An 18443-nucleotide genomic window follows, 5' to 3' on the forward strand; every position below is an offset into this window, starting at 1 on the left:
CCTATGTAACCTGACTTTTGAATCACTCTATAGATACAGCATGCATACATAAACCTCATCTTTGAATGAAATGAGAATACAACACTCAGACCCCGATTCTGTTTTTACTCTAACGTGTCGTAAAATTGCCATATCCCCATCTTTATGCTGAGTTGTGTTGATAAATTAATACTCGAATATGGTGCTAGTCATGAAGAAGTACAGTGGAAATGATGTAGAGCCACTGCATTGCCTTCTTCTGCCACTGAGCCACGTGAAATAAGCTACAAACGGAAGAAAATCTGGGGCAAGTTAGAGGAACACCGTATAGTCTACCACATCAATTATGACTGTGATATTACGCTAAACAGGGAAATCACTGCCATCATTACTAAAAAAAAAAATGGGAGAAATGGAGTTCCCCCGAGCTAAGCCCTGTTTTGGACTATATAGCCCCGCTAGGGTTACAGGAGCGAGCTACCACTCCCAGCACGGCAGCCCGGGCGAGGCTCGAACTCGCAATCCCCCGATTACGAGTCCAGCGCGCTACCACTATGCTACCGCGCCCCCCACCCATCATTACTAAGGCATAATTAACATACACTGGACAAATAAGGATAAAGGTGGGGGAAGACGCCGTGAGACGCTGAGCCGCGGTGCTCATTTCCGTAACTTAGTGTGATCCGTAGAGTTCTTCTGGCGGTATCTTATCTGTTGCGGGGACGGTTCAGTCCCCTGGTGTGGGCATGGGTGTGGGAATGGGCGTAGGAAATGAATATTGATGCGGGATAGATACGTGGCAGTGGGAATAGAAAATGAATAAATGATGACACTGACTGAGTTCTCCCAACAACACAAGAAATCGGCCAACGGAGTGGAAGAGGAGCGTTATATATGAACCAGCCTGTACTTAATACTTGATTTTTCATTTTGAGTTCATCCCAAAGGCCAAGCAAAAACAAGCGCACCGACACATGGGCAACTCAACATTGATTTTAATGATCTCCGTTAATCAGCTGGTGGGATAAACAGGCCTTGCTGGCAGCTTATTATAGTATTATGATCCATCATTTTGTTTTTCACACTCTCCAGCATTCACTCGTTTGTTTGTAAAACGTTTGGTATTCATAAGTGAAGATTAGTGAGCAACCTCATAAATACACCTTCAGCTCAGACTGTAAATATGGAACTATGTGAACGAGACCGCCCTAGTAATCATGGAACCCTACCTTTCAAAGTGTACAATGAAGACTTAAGTCGACCCATGGTTTTGTCCGAAGATAAAGTGTAACACACAAAACATCGTGAGAGTTCTACCATAGTTACATATTCGTGGTTGGCTCTAGTCTGACTCCCTCAAGCGTCATATCTGCTGCTGATGGATGTCTGTGTAAATGAACCCATGAAATTCAGAAGCCTTAACATTGATTTGCGAGTAATACTGCGTCCGAGAGGAGAAATTTAGCGCGAACCATATTTGGCCAGGGCGATCATTGCCTGGCCGTTTCATCCTGCACCCTACCAAAAAATCGTCAAGCAGACTTAGTATATACCATGGTAGGGAGTTGGCAAGCAACATACATCCAATTATTAGGGAGATGAGAGGTGGCGTGATTTTCCTTTGACTGAGTGGGAGAGACTCCTGAACCGATAGCGCAAACTTTCGGTGTCAACAAAACCGTAGAAAGGTGGATAAGGCGATTTTGGAAGGAAGGCACGACGGAGAACTACCATTGTTTAAGTCGCCCTCCTGTTACCACAGCACTACAGGACCAAGAAATAATCATAACAATGGAAAGCAGCAACAGCAAATAGTGCTAACTTCGTAATTTGGCCACTCTTCTACAACATTCAGTTTTTATCATACAGTAACTATATCCTCGTATGTAGAACAGTTTGGACAATTTTGTTTGATAACACTGAATATAATTACAATCACAACTCATAACTGCCAACCCAATAAGCTAATCTGGATATTAAAGCTGAAGAACTGACATCAGACACTTGTTTAGTTAAGTAAACTGTAATGGCATGGCAGTAAAAAAGAGAATAAACGATAATTGCTGTACATATATATCAAATAAACGAAGCAGTCGAAAATCCACAATATACAGATATGTTTTGCTTAGTTACCAAAAACAGACCGGCATCCACAGGCTCGTCACCTGAGCAAACGGCATCTCATGTCAGTGCCACCAACCGTCCGTATAACACACAAGCATAACGAACCAAATCTTGATCTTTTCAGCATATGCTTTCACCAGATTTGACGGCACAACTTTTCTTTCATTGTCCACTACGTACAGTTGGCTCCACTACCGCGTTACCCACCTGGGACTGCAAATGTCCCAGTTTGAAGTGTAAACCCATAACCACGACATATGAACCAGATTCGTAACCGACTGTTTGTCGAGAAAGATAGAGGAAAAAGAGAAACAGGCTTAGACTACTACCCATCGACTACTGAGACAGCATTTGAAGTGCAAGGTAGGTTAAGCGGGGAGTGGAGTAAACTGTACATGCTCCACAGTTTACACTGTCAATCGAAATACAGTACAGGTTCAGATGTTCAATCCAACTTGCTCGTTAAATTATGAAGCAGTGTCAACTCTTCACTGCAGTCTTTTTTTTTTTCTTTTTTTTTTACAACATAAAGGCCCTCTCCCACTTCGGCGAAAGTGTGGAAGATAAAGTCACGATGTGTCAAAAATCCCTAATCGTGGGTATTCGTCATCAAAATCTTGTCCATTCGTGGCATGGCGCCGATACGTCGCACGAGGTGGAAATTTGTCGTGGGGGACCACGATGTTTTCATGCTGCATGAAAACGTCGTGGCCCTCCACGATTTTGTAAAATTTTGCAGATTAGTCGTAAACAACAAGGCGACGCCTCGGCGACATCGGCGATTACCCTGCGTATAAACTGCGTATGATCGCCGACATCGGCGAGGCATCGGCGGTGAAAAAAAACGTTGAGATGTCATACGGTCATACGGCGAAGCGTCGGCAATGCATTGGCGATGCATCAGTGAGGTTAATACGACATAGCCTACGTAAACCGTACGATATGTACCGGGTTGTGCGACAGTAAGATTTCATCTTATGAATGTCGGTGATATATCGCCGACATTTCGCGGATGAACCGTCGATTAATCGTCTTAAATACGCTGATGACAGCGAGGCACCTGCGATGGCCTCGGCATTTTGTCTGCGAGGTGCGTGCGATGCATTCGCCGACACATCGACGATACATCGTCGACAGCACGCCGCCGTTGTACCTTTATCGCCATTGAGTCGCCATAAAAAAAAACGTTTAAATTTGAATTTAGAATAATGCTTGTGCATTACGCCGACTTATCAGCAATATGTCGGCTACTAGTCGCCAGTTATATCGTATACTCCGCCGAGGTTTCGGCGTTTTGTCGTACTGGTGTCGCAGGTATTACGCCGACACCACGATTCTTGGTCAGAATCGTCGACACATCACCGACTTCAGCCACGATTTTCATCGTGGCTTCATCGTGCCTATTTACGCGGAAGTGGGAGAGGGCCTTAATTCCTCTCTCCAGAGTCCAGACGATTAAACGAACTTCGGAAAACCCCTCAAAATGAGGGAGTTAATGGAGGTTGTATCTAACTTTTATGTACTGAAATGTCTGAGTTGAATAAATGGTCTGGAGTTAGCTAGAAAAAATATACAGGGCGAGCAATATATAGTGCTTTATTTACATTCCGCCGGGCGATTTCTCATGTGTTGTGGGGATGGTTCAGTGTTATCAGTACCTAACCTGCATCACAACCACCCCCACACTAGCAGACTGAGCCGTCCCCGCAACACATAAGATACTGCCACGTGAGTTTCTAGTGGAGCGCTATTTACGGGCCACCCTGCACAATATGCATTGAGAATGAAGAGGGTAAAATGAACGCCCTGAAAATATTATCTGTTGACCCGTTGACTCTGGCGGCATTTCATTTAATTTATTTTCCCTATTTCCAGCCATGCTTTTTCATAAGGAATTCCCATACTGCAAATGACTATGGTACGGCTGATGCTTTCTATGGACTGGAAGCTCAATCAAAAGCCCAGCCAGCTAAATACTTCCTAACAGTTGCTGGAACCTGGTGGGAGAAGAGCATTCCAAATTGTGTTATAAGATTTGTATCAGTGCATGGAGTCTCAGATCTGACTTTGACTCAATGTACGGTAAATGCTGCTGAATTTCCCCCCCCTAAAAGTTATAATCCGAGCGGCTATAAACCCTTTTTTTTTTTTACTCTAACTTGGACAAAATTACACCCTGACCAGCTTGAATACTGAGTTGTAGCAAAAGATTAACATTAGGACATGATGCTAATGAAGAGGAAAAGCTGTTGAAAGGATGTAGAGTTGCGGTATTGTCCTGTTATATTACTGAGCTACGTGAAATAGGCTGCAACAGGACGAATTTCTGGGACAAGCTATTGTAAAAACACTACAGTTCTTTCACCTCATCTTGGCTCAGATATTTTAACCTTTTTGCAGCTTATTTCACAGAGCACAACGATGAAATACGACAATGGTTCACCTCTACATCCTTTTCACCGCACATCTTCGTGACTAACGGTTATTCTGTTACTAAACTATTGCCTCGAATCGACTTTCAGGATGGGGAAACGATAACTTTATGCCAGGTTCGAGTAAAAAGAGCATAGTTATAAAAGAAGACTATTCATAGTTACTCTCCCCCCCCCAAAAAAAAAAAAGTTACCAAAAATGCAGCTACAAAAAAGAAGCATAGTTGCGAATAAGGGCACAGTTACCAAAAAAAGAAAGAAAATAACGAGCATAGTTACCAAAAACGAGCAGTTACTAAAAAAGATCATCAATCAATCAATCAATCATTTCCTGTGGCACCCTCGGGGATGCATAGGGCCTCGATGAACTCACACCACCACATCCTATCTTGTGCTAACTCCTCAAGATCTCCCCAACACTCATCTCCAGCTTCCCGTCTCATTGTCCTCACCCACGTCTCTTTTGGCCTTCCTCTACCTCTCCTACCAAGTGCCACCCAACCTGGTGTACCTCGTACTATTCCCTGTCTCCTATACACATGTCCTAGCCACTTCCATCGTGAGAATCTAACATATTAATCGATCGGCTGCACTCCCGTTATTTCTCTAATTCTACTATTTGGTATCCTTTCCCACCACTTAACTCCTAATATTCTTCTAAGTGCTTTATTTTCAAACACCAAGAATTTATTTTCCATAGTCACTGTGCTGTACCAAGACTCGTGTCCATAAATTAAGATACTCCTAACCATTACCTTATAAAGTTTGATTTTTGTATGAACAGAAAAATTGTTATTATTCCAAATATTTTTAAGCATTCCCATTGCCTGATTAGCCTTCTTTAACCTTTCCTCGAATTCAAAGTTCAAAGAACCATCCTTGGCTAAATAAGTACCTAAATATTTAAACCTATCAACTTGCTTTACAACCATACCTCCAATTACACATTCCTGCGCATTTTCCATATTCATATTGATTATTTCAGTTTTTCCACAATTAATAACCAAACCCACCTTGCGACCTTCACTTACCAAACAGTCCAACACTCTCTGCATCTCTTCTGGCCCATCACAAATCAAAACTATATCATCTGCATAATCTAAATCCAAAAGTTTCCTGTTTTCTCCCCAAAGTATACCTGCACCGGTTTCTGTTCCAACGCGTTTCATATTGTAATCAATGACCAATATAAATAGTAAAGGCGATAGAACACCACCTTGAATTACTCCGGACTTGACTTCAAACGAATCACTCAGACAGCCATCAACCATCACTTTACAAAATGTGTCCTCATGCATGTTCATAATGACCCTCACAAACTCCTCTGGTATTCCATAATGTCTCATGATCTTCCCCATAGTCTCTCTCGAAACACTATCAAAAGCCTTTTCAAAATCAACAAAACAAAGACTTAACGGTACTCTCATTTCATTAACTTGCTGCATCAAATGCCTAACTATAAAGATATGATCATTGCAACCACGTCCCTTTCTAAAACCAGCCTGTTCATCCCTCAGAATACCCTCAACCACTGGCTCCAACCTATTTAACAACACTCTACTGAAAACTTTCAAAGCTATCGGTGACAAAGAGATTCCCCTCCAATTACCACATTCACTCAGGTCTCCCTTCTTCGGAATTTTAACAATTACACCATTCTTCCAAACTGATGGTAGTAACCCCGTCACCCATATCTTATTGAATAGCTTGGTCAAGATCATTATTAATCTATCCCCCTCCACTTTAAACATTTCCGGAAATAAACCATCCTCCCCTGGTGCCTTGTTATTCTTTAACTGTTTTACTGCTTTCTCCACTTCTGCAAGCCTCAACTCTCCTGTTTCTATATAAATAGTAAAGGCGATAGAACACCACCTTGAATTACTCCGGACTTGACTTCAAACGAATCACTCAGACAGCCATCATAGTTACTAAAAAGGAGCAGTTACACACAAAAAAAGTTACCAAGCTCATATCCATATTCCAAAGCGGTGATGGAGATATGGTAATTTTGGGCCAGGTTAATGTAAAAATAGAGTTACCAAGCTTGTTACGAGCGAGCGAGTGATGTTTACTCTCAATGGACGAGTTTCCGGTCAAAATTTTTTTGAAGTTAGATACTTGTATGGGTAAAAGATACTCAGAAAATAACTATGTCAACCATTATTTCCAATAAAAATGTGCAGAAACATGAAAAAATCATAGATAAAGTAGCCGAAAAATCATGTGACACTGAAACGGCCTGTGATTGGTCGTGACGTCACATCTCACACTGAGGCAGCATAGTCTGCTTTGTTAACGTTTAGCCAGGATACACTGTGCTTATTTCTGACCTCTAAGAATGTCCAGTGACAAGAGGAATAATTGCTAATGTTTCGTTCCAATGTGTAAGTGCACTGACAAAAGCACGGTAGGGAAATTATTCCTCTGTATACTAGCCAATAACAATAAACGAAAACAGTGGTGGCTGGCTGCTCGTCGGAAGTTCCCAGTGCTAGAATGCAGTCTTTACTGTTGTCAAAATATTATATTCTTCACCATATAGGTTTATATACACCTAATCATCTGAAATTCAGTAAAAAAACTATGCTTCATTTTATTATTAATAGAATATTAGGAGTCAGAGCGAAAACGTGTTATGGTTAGCAGGTATTTCTACTTTAGATCGCCAACATGCCTAGACAGACTTCTGTTTTGCACAGATACTGATTTTAAGGGTAAATAAGTGCATTTGTATGTTAAATTAATATTTATACAAAGCAGAAGTCTGCCAAGGCAAGCTGTTCAGCTAAAGGAGAAACACTTCCGCTAATTTTAGCGCGTTTTCGCTGTGAATCCGGATTTTTTAAAAGGTAAAATTAAATACAAAAATTTGACCAGATTTCGAATAATTAGGTGAGTATGAACCTCTATGGTGATAAAATCTATAACACTTATCAGTTAAAAAGTGCCAATTCGGTGTTGATTCTGTAAATGACCGCCGATTCGGTATTTCGCCACACTCCCCTGAAGTACCGTAGTTGAGTCACTGAAACTTTTTTTTCTTCAGAACACTAATAATGAAGAGGTCAGATATTATGATATGAGCATAATACCATCATAAACTTATACAACTGATACTGTACGGCATACATTTAACACTTCCCACCTCATGAGGTACGAGCACTGCTCGGGAATGGTGTAGCTGTAAAGCTACTTCTGGTCGATTTCACCACAATTTACTTACCTAACAGGTACCACCCATTTACACCATGAAAAATATTCCTTCACAACATACCTGAAGGGGGTAGTTTGGATCTACGGTGGCCATGTAGGTACAACTATCATCTCTGTTACTGGTAAAGTATTGTGTGATGGATTGGAGCGTCGTCTGCGGTGTGAATGCTGACGTCATCGCCAACATGGCGGCTTCTTCCCTCCAGCCGCAAAGAATTAAAGTTATCACGTCTTGTTCAGTGCAAATGATAAATTAAATTAAAAGATACATATACCGTAAGTTTTTAAGTACATGGCAGAGTGCACTGGCCATGTTTACCCAGAACCGACAACTCGTCCATTAAGTTGGAAATGAGTCGCCCGGCCAGACCTGACCGTCACGCTAAACAGAAACTAATAACTTTACTCCTATGTGAAGCAGAGTTGAAATTCTTTCTGCATGTGATACATTCATTCAATAAATTTTGTTATCAGTTAAAATCTCACCCATAAAGGCGTAGGAGCCTCGTGGAATCTCTAGTTTTCCAAGGGAGTGTTCGGCTCTAAGCGGTAAACGCCTCAAATTTGATTGTGAAATCAAATTTTAAAAGATTTTCTGTTGTAACACTGTGTTTTTCGGCAACAGCTCTGGCAATTAATTATAAGAGATTTCACCAATAATTTTATATCAGAGGGAAATTATAACATGGCGCTCGCTCGCTCGTTACGCTCTCTCAAAGCGCACTTTACTAGTTATTACACTAGAAAGGCCTGACGGGGATATGGCAATGTTAGGTAGGGTCAGAGAGGTGAGGAGTCAATGTCGTAAATATTTTTCAGCATTATATAATTTGTGTCTAATAAGTTTGATTGTCTTTTGCAGTAAAAAATATGTATCGTCATATCAACAATCATTTTAACGGGGGGGGGGGTAGCCTACTGTTTGTGTGGCTGAGGGATGAGGGGCCCGTAATGCTTCATAGCTCAAGGGCCCCATGGTGTTTCTCCCGGGGCCTGAATTTAGGCCAGGTTAGAGTTAAAAAAAGCATAGTTACCTAAAAAGAGCACAGTTACCAAGAAAGTAATTACCAAAAAGGAGCAGTTACCAAAAAAAAAAAAAAAAAAAAAAAGGAGGGAGGGCATAGTCACCAAAAAGATGCATAGTTACAAAAAAAGAGTATAGTTACAAAAAAAGAGCACAACTGAAAAAAAGCAGTTACCAAAAAACAGCATAGTTACCAAAATAGGGCAGTTACAAGAAAAGAACATAGTTACCAAAAAGAGCACAATTACCAAAAAGAGCATAGTTATCAAATAAGCATAGTTACCAAAAAGAGAGTAGTTACCAAAAAGCATAGTTACCAAAGACAGCATAGTTACCAAAAAAGAGCACAGTTACCAAATAGAGCATATAGTTACCAAAATTGGAGCAGTTACCAAAAAAGAGCATAGTTACAGAGAAAATCAGTTAGCAAAAAAAGAGCATAGTTACTAAAAATCAGGTACCAAAAGAGCATTGTTACCAAAAAAGATCAGTTAGCAAAAAAAGAGCATAGTTACTAAAAATCAGGTACCAAAAGAGCATTGTTACCAAAAAAGAGCACAGTTACCAAGAAAAAGAGCATAGTTGCAAAAAAAAAAAAAAAAAAAACGCAGAAACCAAGCCTACAGCCACACTGCAAGGGCGTGGAAAGGGCAGGAAATGCACCTGCTGCAGCCCCGCCGCCCTTACCTGCCTCCACCAGGTGATCCAGCGTGGGAAACCGCTTCTTGACCCTGGGGCTGATCATGGACAGAGTGATGGTCTGGGAGAGGTTCACGTACCGCAGCACCGTCCGCCGCATCAGTCGAGATCTCTGGTCCTGGAAAACACGGTATTAGATAGGATTTTGTTATCATCTTCGTCATCATCATCATCGTCATCATCATCACCGTCATCATCATCATCAGCAGCAGCATCACCAGCATCATCGTCATCATCATCACTATCATCATCAGAGAAATGGGGAAGAGGGAGGAAGATGGAAGGGAAAAAGTGAATGAGTAAGGAGGGTGGAAGGGAAAAAGAGTGAGAGTGGAAAGAAGGTAGGCAGGAAAAAGAGTGAAGGAGGGAGGTAATCTAAGTGGCATTTAAAATTTCGTAACACCTCTTCCTTTGTGATTTATTGTGCATGTAACATCCTAACATTATTTTGTATGTTATTTATATCTTTTTAATATCGATATCGTTTGCATCAGTAACAAACAAGAGGACACTGAGTTAACAAGCAGGAAAAAAATCGCTTAAGAAAGTATGTTACGAACCTTTAAAGCCTCTCAGAACATGTGTGATAGTGTTGGTAGAGGCAGATCTGTGTGGAATTAGAGAAAGAGAGAGAGAGAAGAGGAGTGTCTGAGAGAGTGAGAGGAGTATGTGAGATCAAAATTACCCTGAAGGCGGTTTTGTGATGGTCATTCTCTGCCCAGGAGTTCCCAGGAGAGAGCAAGGGGACGGAGGTGATGATGATGATGATGATGATGATGATGATGATGACGATGATGATGACGATGATGGTGGTGGTGGTGATGGTGGTGGCGATGGCTCAGGATACGTAAAAAAAAAAAAAAATGAATAAAAACCAACCCACCTGTCCGTGTATGGCGGTTGACGTAAACAGTGCCAGGGAGTCGGGCCAGGGCAGGGTTAGGTACTGCTCCCACCAACGCTTCACCACAATTGATACGTAGAAGCCCAGCACGAAGGACACAGGGATGAGGTTGCTGAATTGATCACAGAATATTGCTATCTTCTCAAACACTCTGCAAAGGGGAGGAAAACATAATTATCGTAGTTGTTGCTGGTGTGGCCCCAGAAAAAGATAAGAAATACGAGAATTGTCATGGATATTGGTAGTGTGGCACCAGAAGAGAGTACGAAGCAAGGAATTGCCATGGTTGTTGGTAGTGTGGTCCCAGAAAAGGGTAAGAGACACAGGTATATCATGGTTGCTGGTACTGAGGGCCCCCAGTCTTATCTGAACGTCAAGCTGCCATTTTCCTACAGTTCATCCACCTCCTTTCGGGGATAGGAAGGGAGCAATACATGGACAAAGGAGCCGCCCGGTTGCAGATTTCCGCTGTGTCTACCATTTTTGCACTACGCTCTAAGTTTGATTTTCTGATTATGATCATCCTCCAATTGTCTATTTTTACTTCAGCCTAACTTAACCTATCCTAACTAAAGCAATGTTAAGTTAACCTAACAGATTAACCTAACTTCCTAACAAACTAAGCCAGCCTGATACTAAGAAAACAAGATTTACCCAACCCTCCTTCTCATATATCTCTTCACTCCATCCCTCCATATCATCATTGGTCTCCCCCTCCTCCTCCTCTACCCCTCCACCTCACTCACATACTCTCTTCTAGTCAGTTTCTCATTCTCTACCTTCTCCACATACTCATACCCGCTGGAGAGGACGGAGAATGTGGGGAGACACGAGATCAATATGACCTTGACCTCGGCATACCTGCAAATCATGAAAAATTCCCAAGTGGAGGAGCTGAAATTAATGTGAACTCGAAAAGTCACTGTATATGGGAATGCCTTGGTATGCTACATCATTTATAAGATGTAATAAGTGCAGTGTGGCGTGACTGAAATTTCTTTCGTTCAGTGAAGGGCTAAACTGTACTCCTTTAGCTCTAATTTGGCCTAAAATTGCCATCTCCTCTCCTTCATTGCTGAGCGGTAACAATAGATTAATGCTAGAAATCTGTGCCAGTCACGAACAATTGCTACGGAAAGAATGAAGAGCAGTAGCGCTGTCCTTTTCTATCGTTCAGGTACGTGAAATGAGCCGCTTAAGGACGTGATTCCAGGCCAAGTTAGTGTAAATAAACTACAGGTGAGTGTGGATGTCTCCCCGAACAGTCTATAGGGCGAAATATTCCTCCCTATGACGCTAAATAAGCATTCATTCATCACCCAATCCTTTTATGCCTCATTAGGAGCGTAGGGGCCCGGGGCTAGGTTACTTAATCCCTACAACTAAGGTGAAGATGACCAGCCTCACTCGCCCCTAAGTGGCCTTATCCGAACCAACCCTTTAATGGAAACCCTTACAGGCACCATTGGTTGAAGCGCCTTAACCCATTGGACCACCAGGCGCCAACTAGTTACATGGTTACCACCCAGCGTAGTAAATGGTTTCCTGGGTTAAGGGAAATAATTTGACATGTCACTCAGCGTAGAATCACCTGAAGGCAGCACTACATCGTGTGAATGGATGATGGGCGGCCGAACCTACTAAGCAGTTATATGTCAAAAAATAAATGAAACAATAAATATAGATGCCCTGTTTCATGGCCATCTTCTGTTGTTTTCATCTGAGTTGATCTGGTTACTCCCAAACATTAAGCCGTGGGGACATCAAATTCCATAAGTCTTAATTATGAGGTACGAATGAGTCTCCTTGGTTACCAGACAAAGTAAACCTTCATTCTGACTATCCCTCGCCATCAACTTAGCTGATTTAGGTAATGGATTTTTGTCATATTTCAGATCGGCTATAATGACTTTCTTTGCAAATCCTCTCATTCATTATTAGTTCGTCCTCTGTTTTTTCTTCCTTGCATCCATCTTCTCCCTGAAATGTGACTTCCTTTTTCCCGTTCATTTCGTTGCCTTTAGAGCCGCTTCTCATTTCATTTCCTATCTTTCTTTAATGTTATCTGCTTTTGTTTATTATTTCTTTAATACTGTTTGTTGTTATTGACTATTTTTCTTATATGCCTCTGTGTCAAAATTAACAGATTTTGTTGCCTTGTCCTCTGAGTTTCTTTTTCAATTATATTTCTCTCGCACGGTTGCAAAATGAAAAACAGAATACATTAATAGATAGAAATATAATTAAATTTTATTATTTCAATAGGTGTAAAATTACCATCTCACCACCTCCAGTGATGTGCTGTAGCAAAAGATTAACACTAGAGTATGGTGCTAGTCACGAAGAAATGCTACGGAAAAGATAGGGAGTCGTAGTTCTGTTTTCTTCTGTCTCTGAGCAACAGGATATATGAGTAAGCCGCAAAAGGACGAAACTATCTGCCAAGTTAAAAAAAAAAATGAATAAATAAACTTTACTAGAATATGGCCCTAGTCACGAAGAAGTGCCACGGAAAGGATAGGGCGTCGTATTTTTGTCGTTTACTGTCTCAGCTACGGGATATAAACGGCACAAGGACGAACTTCTCTGCCTAGTTAAAAAAAAAAAAAAAAATTAACTACTGCCTGGGCAGAACAAAGCCTTTCAAATCCCAGGACTGTACAGTAGTTTTAGTTTTTCTCGGCAAGTCAGACCGGTATTCAAAGATTTTATTCAACTGTAAAGACTGTATGGTATGTGGGGTCCACCATCAACTCACTCTATGTTGGGGAAACACACATTACACCTGCCTACATATGTGGAAAGTTTTTTTTTTTTTTACGCTCCAGCCGGGAATTGAACACGGGACCTCTAGAGAGAAGTCCGGCACTGTTACCAGTCAGCACGGCGTGAAAAAGCTAAGCCACCTGAATTCCATGACGGACCATGTAAATCCGTTCTGGGAGGATATATTTCAGTCCCAACCCGTGCTGCGTGGGGCTACGCAAAAATTCTGATGTGCCTGAAATATGTATCATTATATGGGTTGGGACTGAAATATATCCTCCCATAACGGATTTACCTGGTTCGTCGTAGAATTCAGGTGGCTTAGCTTTTTCACACCGTGGTGTAGTGGCAACAGTGCCCGACTTCTGTCTAGAGGTCTCGTGTTCGATTCCCTGCTGGAGCGTAATAAACTTTCTACTCACTATGTAGTGCCCCCCCCCCCTCTCTAAGCGACCCTACATTGAGTGACAGGCCTAATGGTTTCCTGTATCCTTGGAAATCATTTCCTAAGCTGGGTGGTAACCGTATAACCAAATGACGCCTGGTAGTTTAATAGGTTAAGGTGCTTCAAGCGCATGTAGCCTGTAAGGGTTCCGTTGAGGGGTGGTTAAGATTTATTGCTTACGTGACGCTACTCAGGGGAAGGCGGTGACCGAATCGGTAGAGAGGTGGGCTACTGTCCAAGTGGACACGGGCTCGAATCCCGACTGGGACAGGGAACAATTTAAATTATTTGAATTTCGATAAAGTAAACTTTACTGATCTACCATATGAATCGCCGACATGTCAAAAAAAAAAAAAAAAAAAAAAACGCTGAGACCAATACACCAGTCCTGTATATGAGAGCCCTAGCATGTATTCAATATGGACGGTGGGTGTTAGTGCAGAAGTGGTGACATGTGGAGATGTATGGTGCGTAGGAGGATTGCTAGGCCTTGGGAACAGGCTGTTAAGGCTTGTGCCCAGAGTCGTGTACACACACACACACCGCTCGCTGGTGCAGTGGTAACGTTCCCGCTTGCCAACTGGTGGACGGGAGTTCGCGCCTCGCTCAGGTTGCGAAAAATTTTACTGACGAAGTGGTTGGTTACTGTCCCCCTTGAGCAAGAGGACGGGTGTGTGCGTGTGTGAAGGTCACAGCCTTGCCCTTAGATCGGACTTATGAGCTCTCAGCTTCCTTCCAGGAGGGTAAAAGCTGACGATCACGACCATCAAGTGATCCTGACCGACCCGGTGAATTACACACACACACACACATATATAATATACAGTATATATATATATATATATATATATATATATATATATATATATATATATATATAAAGTGAAAGTGGTCACCGTTGCCTTAAAGTCAGGACTGAGTAGCCTAGTTTGGCCATGCGGAAAGGATGAAGAGCGAGAGACTAACAAGGAGAGTGCATGTGAGTGAGGTGGAAGGGAGGAGGAGGAGAGAGAGGCCGAGGATAAGGTGGAGTGGTATACGAGAGAGAGGGGATGAACTGGAGGGAGAGCAGCAAAATGGCGGGGAACAGGGTGACATGGAGACGATTTGTTTGTGGCCACCCCTTACGGGATTAAGGCGACTGACAATAGACAGATAAAGTAGCCTAGCCCCGGGTCCCTACACTCTTGTTTGTATGGGACACAATGTGGCTGATGATGATGATGATGATGATGATTTAATCATCTACAATAGTTCTTAAAGACTTAACTAAGGCTTTATCTAACCCCTCCAGTTCGAAAAGCCTGACTTAAGCCAAATAAAATCGTCTGGAGGCAGCAAAAACTAAATGAAAAAAGAAAATACGCCACGGGACTGAAGGGGTCAGGAGTCGAGGCAGTGATGGTAAAATATTACAACTGGTATAATATCACAAAACCCTGCACACTGGGAGACAAAACTGTGGACTGACTATTACTCCCTTGGCAGAATGAACACGTAAGGAAAGACGATTTTATAATGCTCAATAAATGCTCATTATCATTATCATTATTATTAACATTATCGAAATCATCATCAATATAACTATTACCATTATCATCATCATCATCATCATCATCATCATCATACTACTGCTGCTACTACTAATATTGTTAGTCTCCACCAATTACATAGGTCGAGACTATTGTTTTTCCTGGTATTATTATTATTCCAGCCTCAGTCTCAAGACGATTCCAGGAGAACCAGAGACTGCACGAGGAATCTTAAGAGTCCAGGTTATGTGTCCTGGCATGAGCCATTGCTGATAGAAAAAAAATCTTTACATACAGTGGCAGAAAGTCACAAAAGTATTTTGCGTGAACAAGAGGTGGTGGTCGTGTCTACTGGAGATTTCAACGGGACCTCAGCAAGTAATCTGAAAATGAAACTTGGCGGACCGATTCCCTGGAGATTATTCATTTTACTAAAAAAATTCCAAATCTCAACAATGGGGCCAAGGTCATTGTAAGAAACAGTACGTGGAGACTAATGACTGTCCACAGGACAGTTACGGAGTTCTCATCATTATTATTATTATTATTATTATTGCAAGCTTTTGTTTGGCAAATGACCTTATAATTGGTGGAACTATCTTTGAGCATAGAAAAATACATAAGACTACTTGGATTTCACCATGTGGTAAATATTGTAACCAGATTGACCACATTGCAATTAGCAGAAGGCATAGGAGTTATTTGCAAGATGTTTGCGTAAGGAGGGGGGCAGATATAGGTAGTGATCATCAACTTGTGTCAAAGATTAAAATAAAACTTAAGAGAAACGTTAATGGTAATTGTACAGGAGGTAATAATTATGATTTTGATGAGCTGAGAAGTGATGAGAGCACGAGGGAAAAGTTTCGGTGCGAATGTAGAAACAAGTTTCTAGTCCTGCAGACTTTGATGGAATCTGAAGACAATGATATTAATCAAATGTGGAGAGAGGTAAAAGAGGTTTTGCATGAGAGTGCTAAGGTTACTATTAAGAAAAAGGGAAAAGCGAGAAGGAAAAAGTGGATGTCAGATGAAACATGGAATGTAATTCAGAAAAGGAAAGAGGCTAAGTTAAGAAGTGAAGAACAACACGTTGATGGCCAGGTAGTTGAAGTACTTAGAGCAAAGTATTGGAGTTTACATTCTGAAGTAAAAAGACTCGTTAGACATGATAAGAGGAGACTATATGATGAAAAGGCAACAGAGACAGAAATTAAATTAAGTAAAAATGACGGTCAGAGCACAAGAGCAGCGTATCAGGCCATAAAGGAGTTAACTGGGACTGAAAAGAGAAGGAAGGAAATACCTGTACGAGACAGAAATGGTAATTTGATGACTAAAGATTCGGATATAAAAGGAAGATGGAAAGAGCACTTTGAATCTGTTCTAAATAGACCAATCCCAGCTGAAGAGGACATTTTGCCAGCCGAGAGAGATTTGCTGATAGAAACAGGGGATATAACTTTGGAAGAGGTAGCAAAATCTATAAAGGAGTTAAAGAATTTTAAGGCTCCAGGTGAGGATGGAATATTCCCTGAAATGCTTAAGGTGGAAAATGACGAGTTGATGAATGCACTTTTGAAACTTTTTAATGTGGCTTGGGATAATGGTGGAATTCCAGAAGAGTGGAAAAATGGAGTGATTATAAAAATACCAAAAAAGGGAGATTTAAGTGTGTGTGGCAATTGGAGGGGGATAACTTTGACACCTGTAGTTGCAAAAGTCTTTTCCAAAATCTTGTTGAACAGAATAGAGCCAGTAATTGATAAAATTTTAAGAGAAGAACAAGCGGGATTTAGAAAGGGTTGAGGTTGTAATGATCAGATTTTTATTGTAAGGCATCTAATGCAACAAGCTAATGAGATGAAAATGCCACTTAACATGTGTTTTGTGGATTTTGAAAAGGCGTTTGATAGTGTTTCACGTGGAGCTATGTTGAAAATTATGAGATTCTATGGTATACCAGAAAAGTTTGTAAATATTATTAGAAGCCTGCATGAAGGTACTTTTTGTAAGGTAATGGTGGGTGGTTCTTTGAGTGATCCATTTCAAGTTAGGTCAGGAGTGATTCAAGGAGGAGTTCTTTCGCCATTGTTGTTTGTTTTGGTTATGGATTATGTTATGAAAAAGGTTGTAAGGAGAACAGGTGCAGGAATTAACTGGAAAGAAAATAAGAAGCTGATGGATTTGGACTATGCTGATGATATTGTACTGATTTGCGGAAGTATTTACGAGATGCAGAGGGTGCTCGATTGTCTGGTGGAGGAAGGAGAAAAAGTGGGATTGGTAATAAATTGTGGAAAGACTGAAATTATTAATATGAACGTGGAGAACTAAATCGATTGTGTAATTGGGAATAATGTGGTGAAGAATGTAGAAAACTTTAAATATCTGGGAACGATTGTATCATCTAATGGATCATTAAACAATGAAATTGAGGAGAGGATTAGACAGGCTTGGCGTGCTGTTGGAATGTTGAAATCTGTTTGGAATAATAATATGCTTTCGGTACATACTAAAGTGAAAATTTACAAGTCCATGGTTAGACCAATTTTAATTTACGGGCATGAGTCATGGTACAGTACAATTGCAACAGATCAGAAAGTATTAGGATTTGAGAATAAAATACTGAGAAGGATTCTTGGGGTAAAGTAGCAAGACAGAGTTACAAATGAAAGAGTAAGGGATATTACGGAGTGGAACCAGTTAATGAATATGTGAGACTGTCTCGCTGGAAGTGGCTGGGGCACATATACAGAAAAGAAGGTAGTTTAATACAGGATGTGCCAGAGTGGATTGCTAGAGGAAGAAGAGGTAGAGGTAGGCCGAGGGAAACCTGGTTGAGGACAATGAAAAAAGAAGCAGGAGAGGAGTGTTGGTGGGACCTGAAGGAGATGGCAAGAGACAAATATTGGTGGAGAGAGTTCATTGAGACCCTATGCATCCCGTGGGGTGCCACAGGAAATGAATGATTGATTGATTATTATTATTATTATTATTATTATTATTATCATTAGTCTCCGCCCATTACATAGGTGGAGATTATTGTTTTTGCTGATTTCATTATTACTCTGGCCTCAAAGTCTTGCCACGATTCCAGGAGAACTGGAGACTATGCGAGCAATGTGAAGGGCCCAGGTTGTGTCCTGGCATGGGCCATTACTGGTAGAAAAAAAAAAAAAAAATCCAAATCCCTTATGCGCGTTGGAAGGGCATGTCAGAAAGTGTCACATCAGTGTTATGCTGTGAACAAGACAAGTTGGTCGCGTCTGCTGGAAATTTCAAGGGGACCTGAGCATGGAATCTGAATTGCTTAAGTTAT

At 41.2% G+C, this 18443-nt stretch overlaps 1 protein-coding gene across 1 annotated transcript in view; it reads right to left on the minus strand.

Annotated features, from left to right (window-relative positions):
- Nucleotides 1-18443, minus strand: part of LOC145411874 (bestrophin-2-like) — a 285723-nt gene that overhangs the window by 213624 nt on the left and 53656 nt on the right. The window contains exons 4-5 of the mRNA XM_080281833.1: nt 10358-10529; nt 9463-9592 (exon numbers count right to left, since the gene is read on the minus strand). Coding sequence (XP_080137959.1) covers nt 9463-9592; nt 10358-10529 — 302 coding nt within the window. The remainder of the gene's footprint in view (nt 1-9462; nt 9593-10357; nt 10530-18443) is intronic.

This window comes from Coenobita brevimanus, chromosome 91 (genome assembly GCF_032717465.1).
Source record: "Coenobita brevimanus isolate Jiangsu-jjx chromosome 91, ASM3271746v2, whole genome shotgun sequence".
In the NCBI taxonomy this organism is placed as follows: Eukaryota; Metazoa; Arthropoda; class Malacostraca; order Decapoda; family Coenobitidae; genus Coenobita; species Coenobita brevimanus.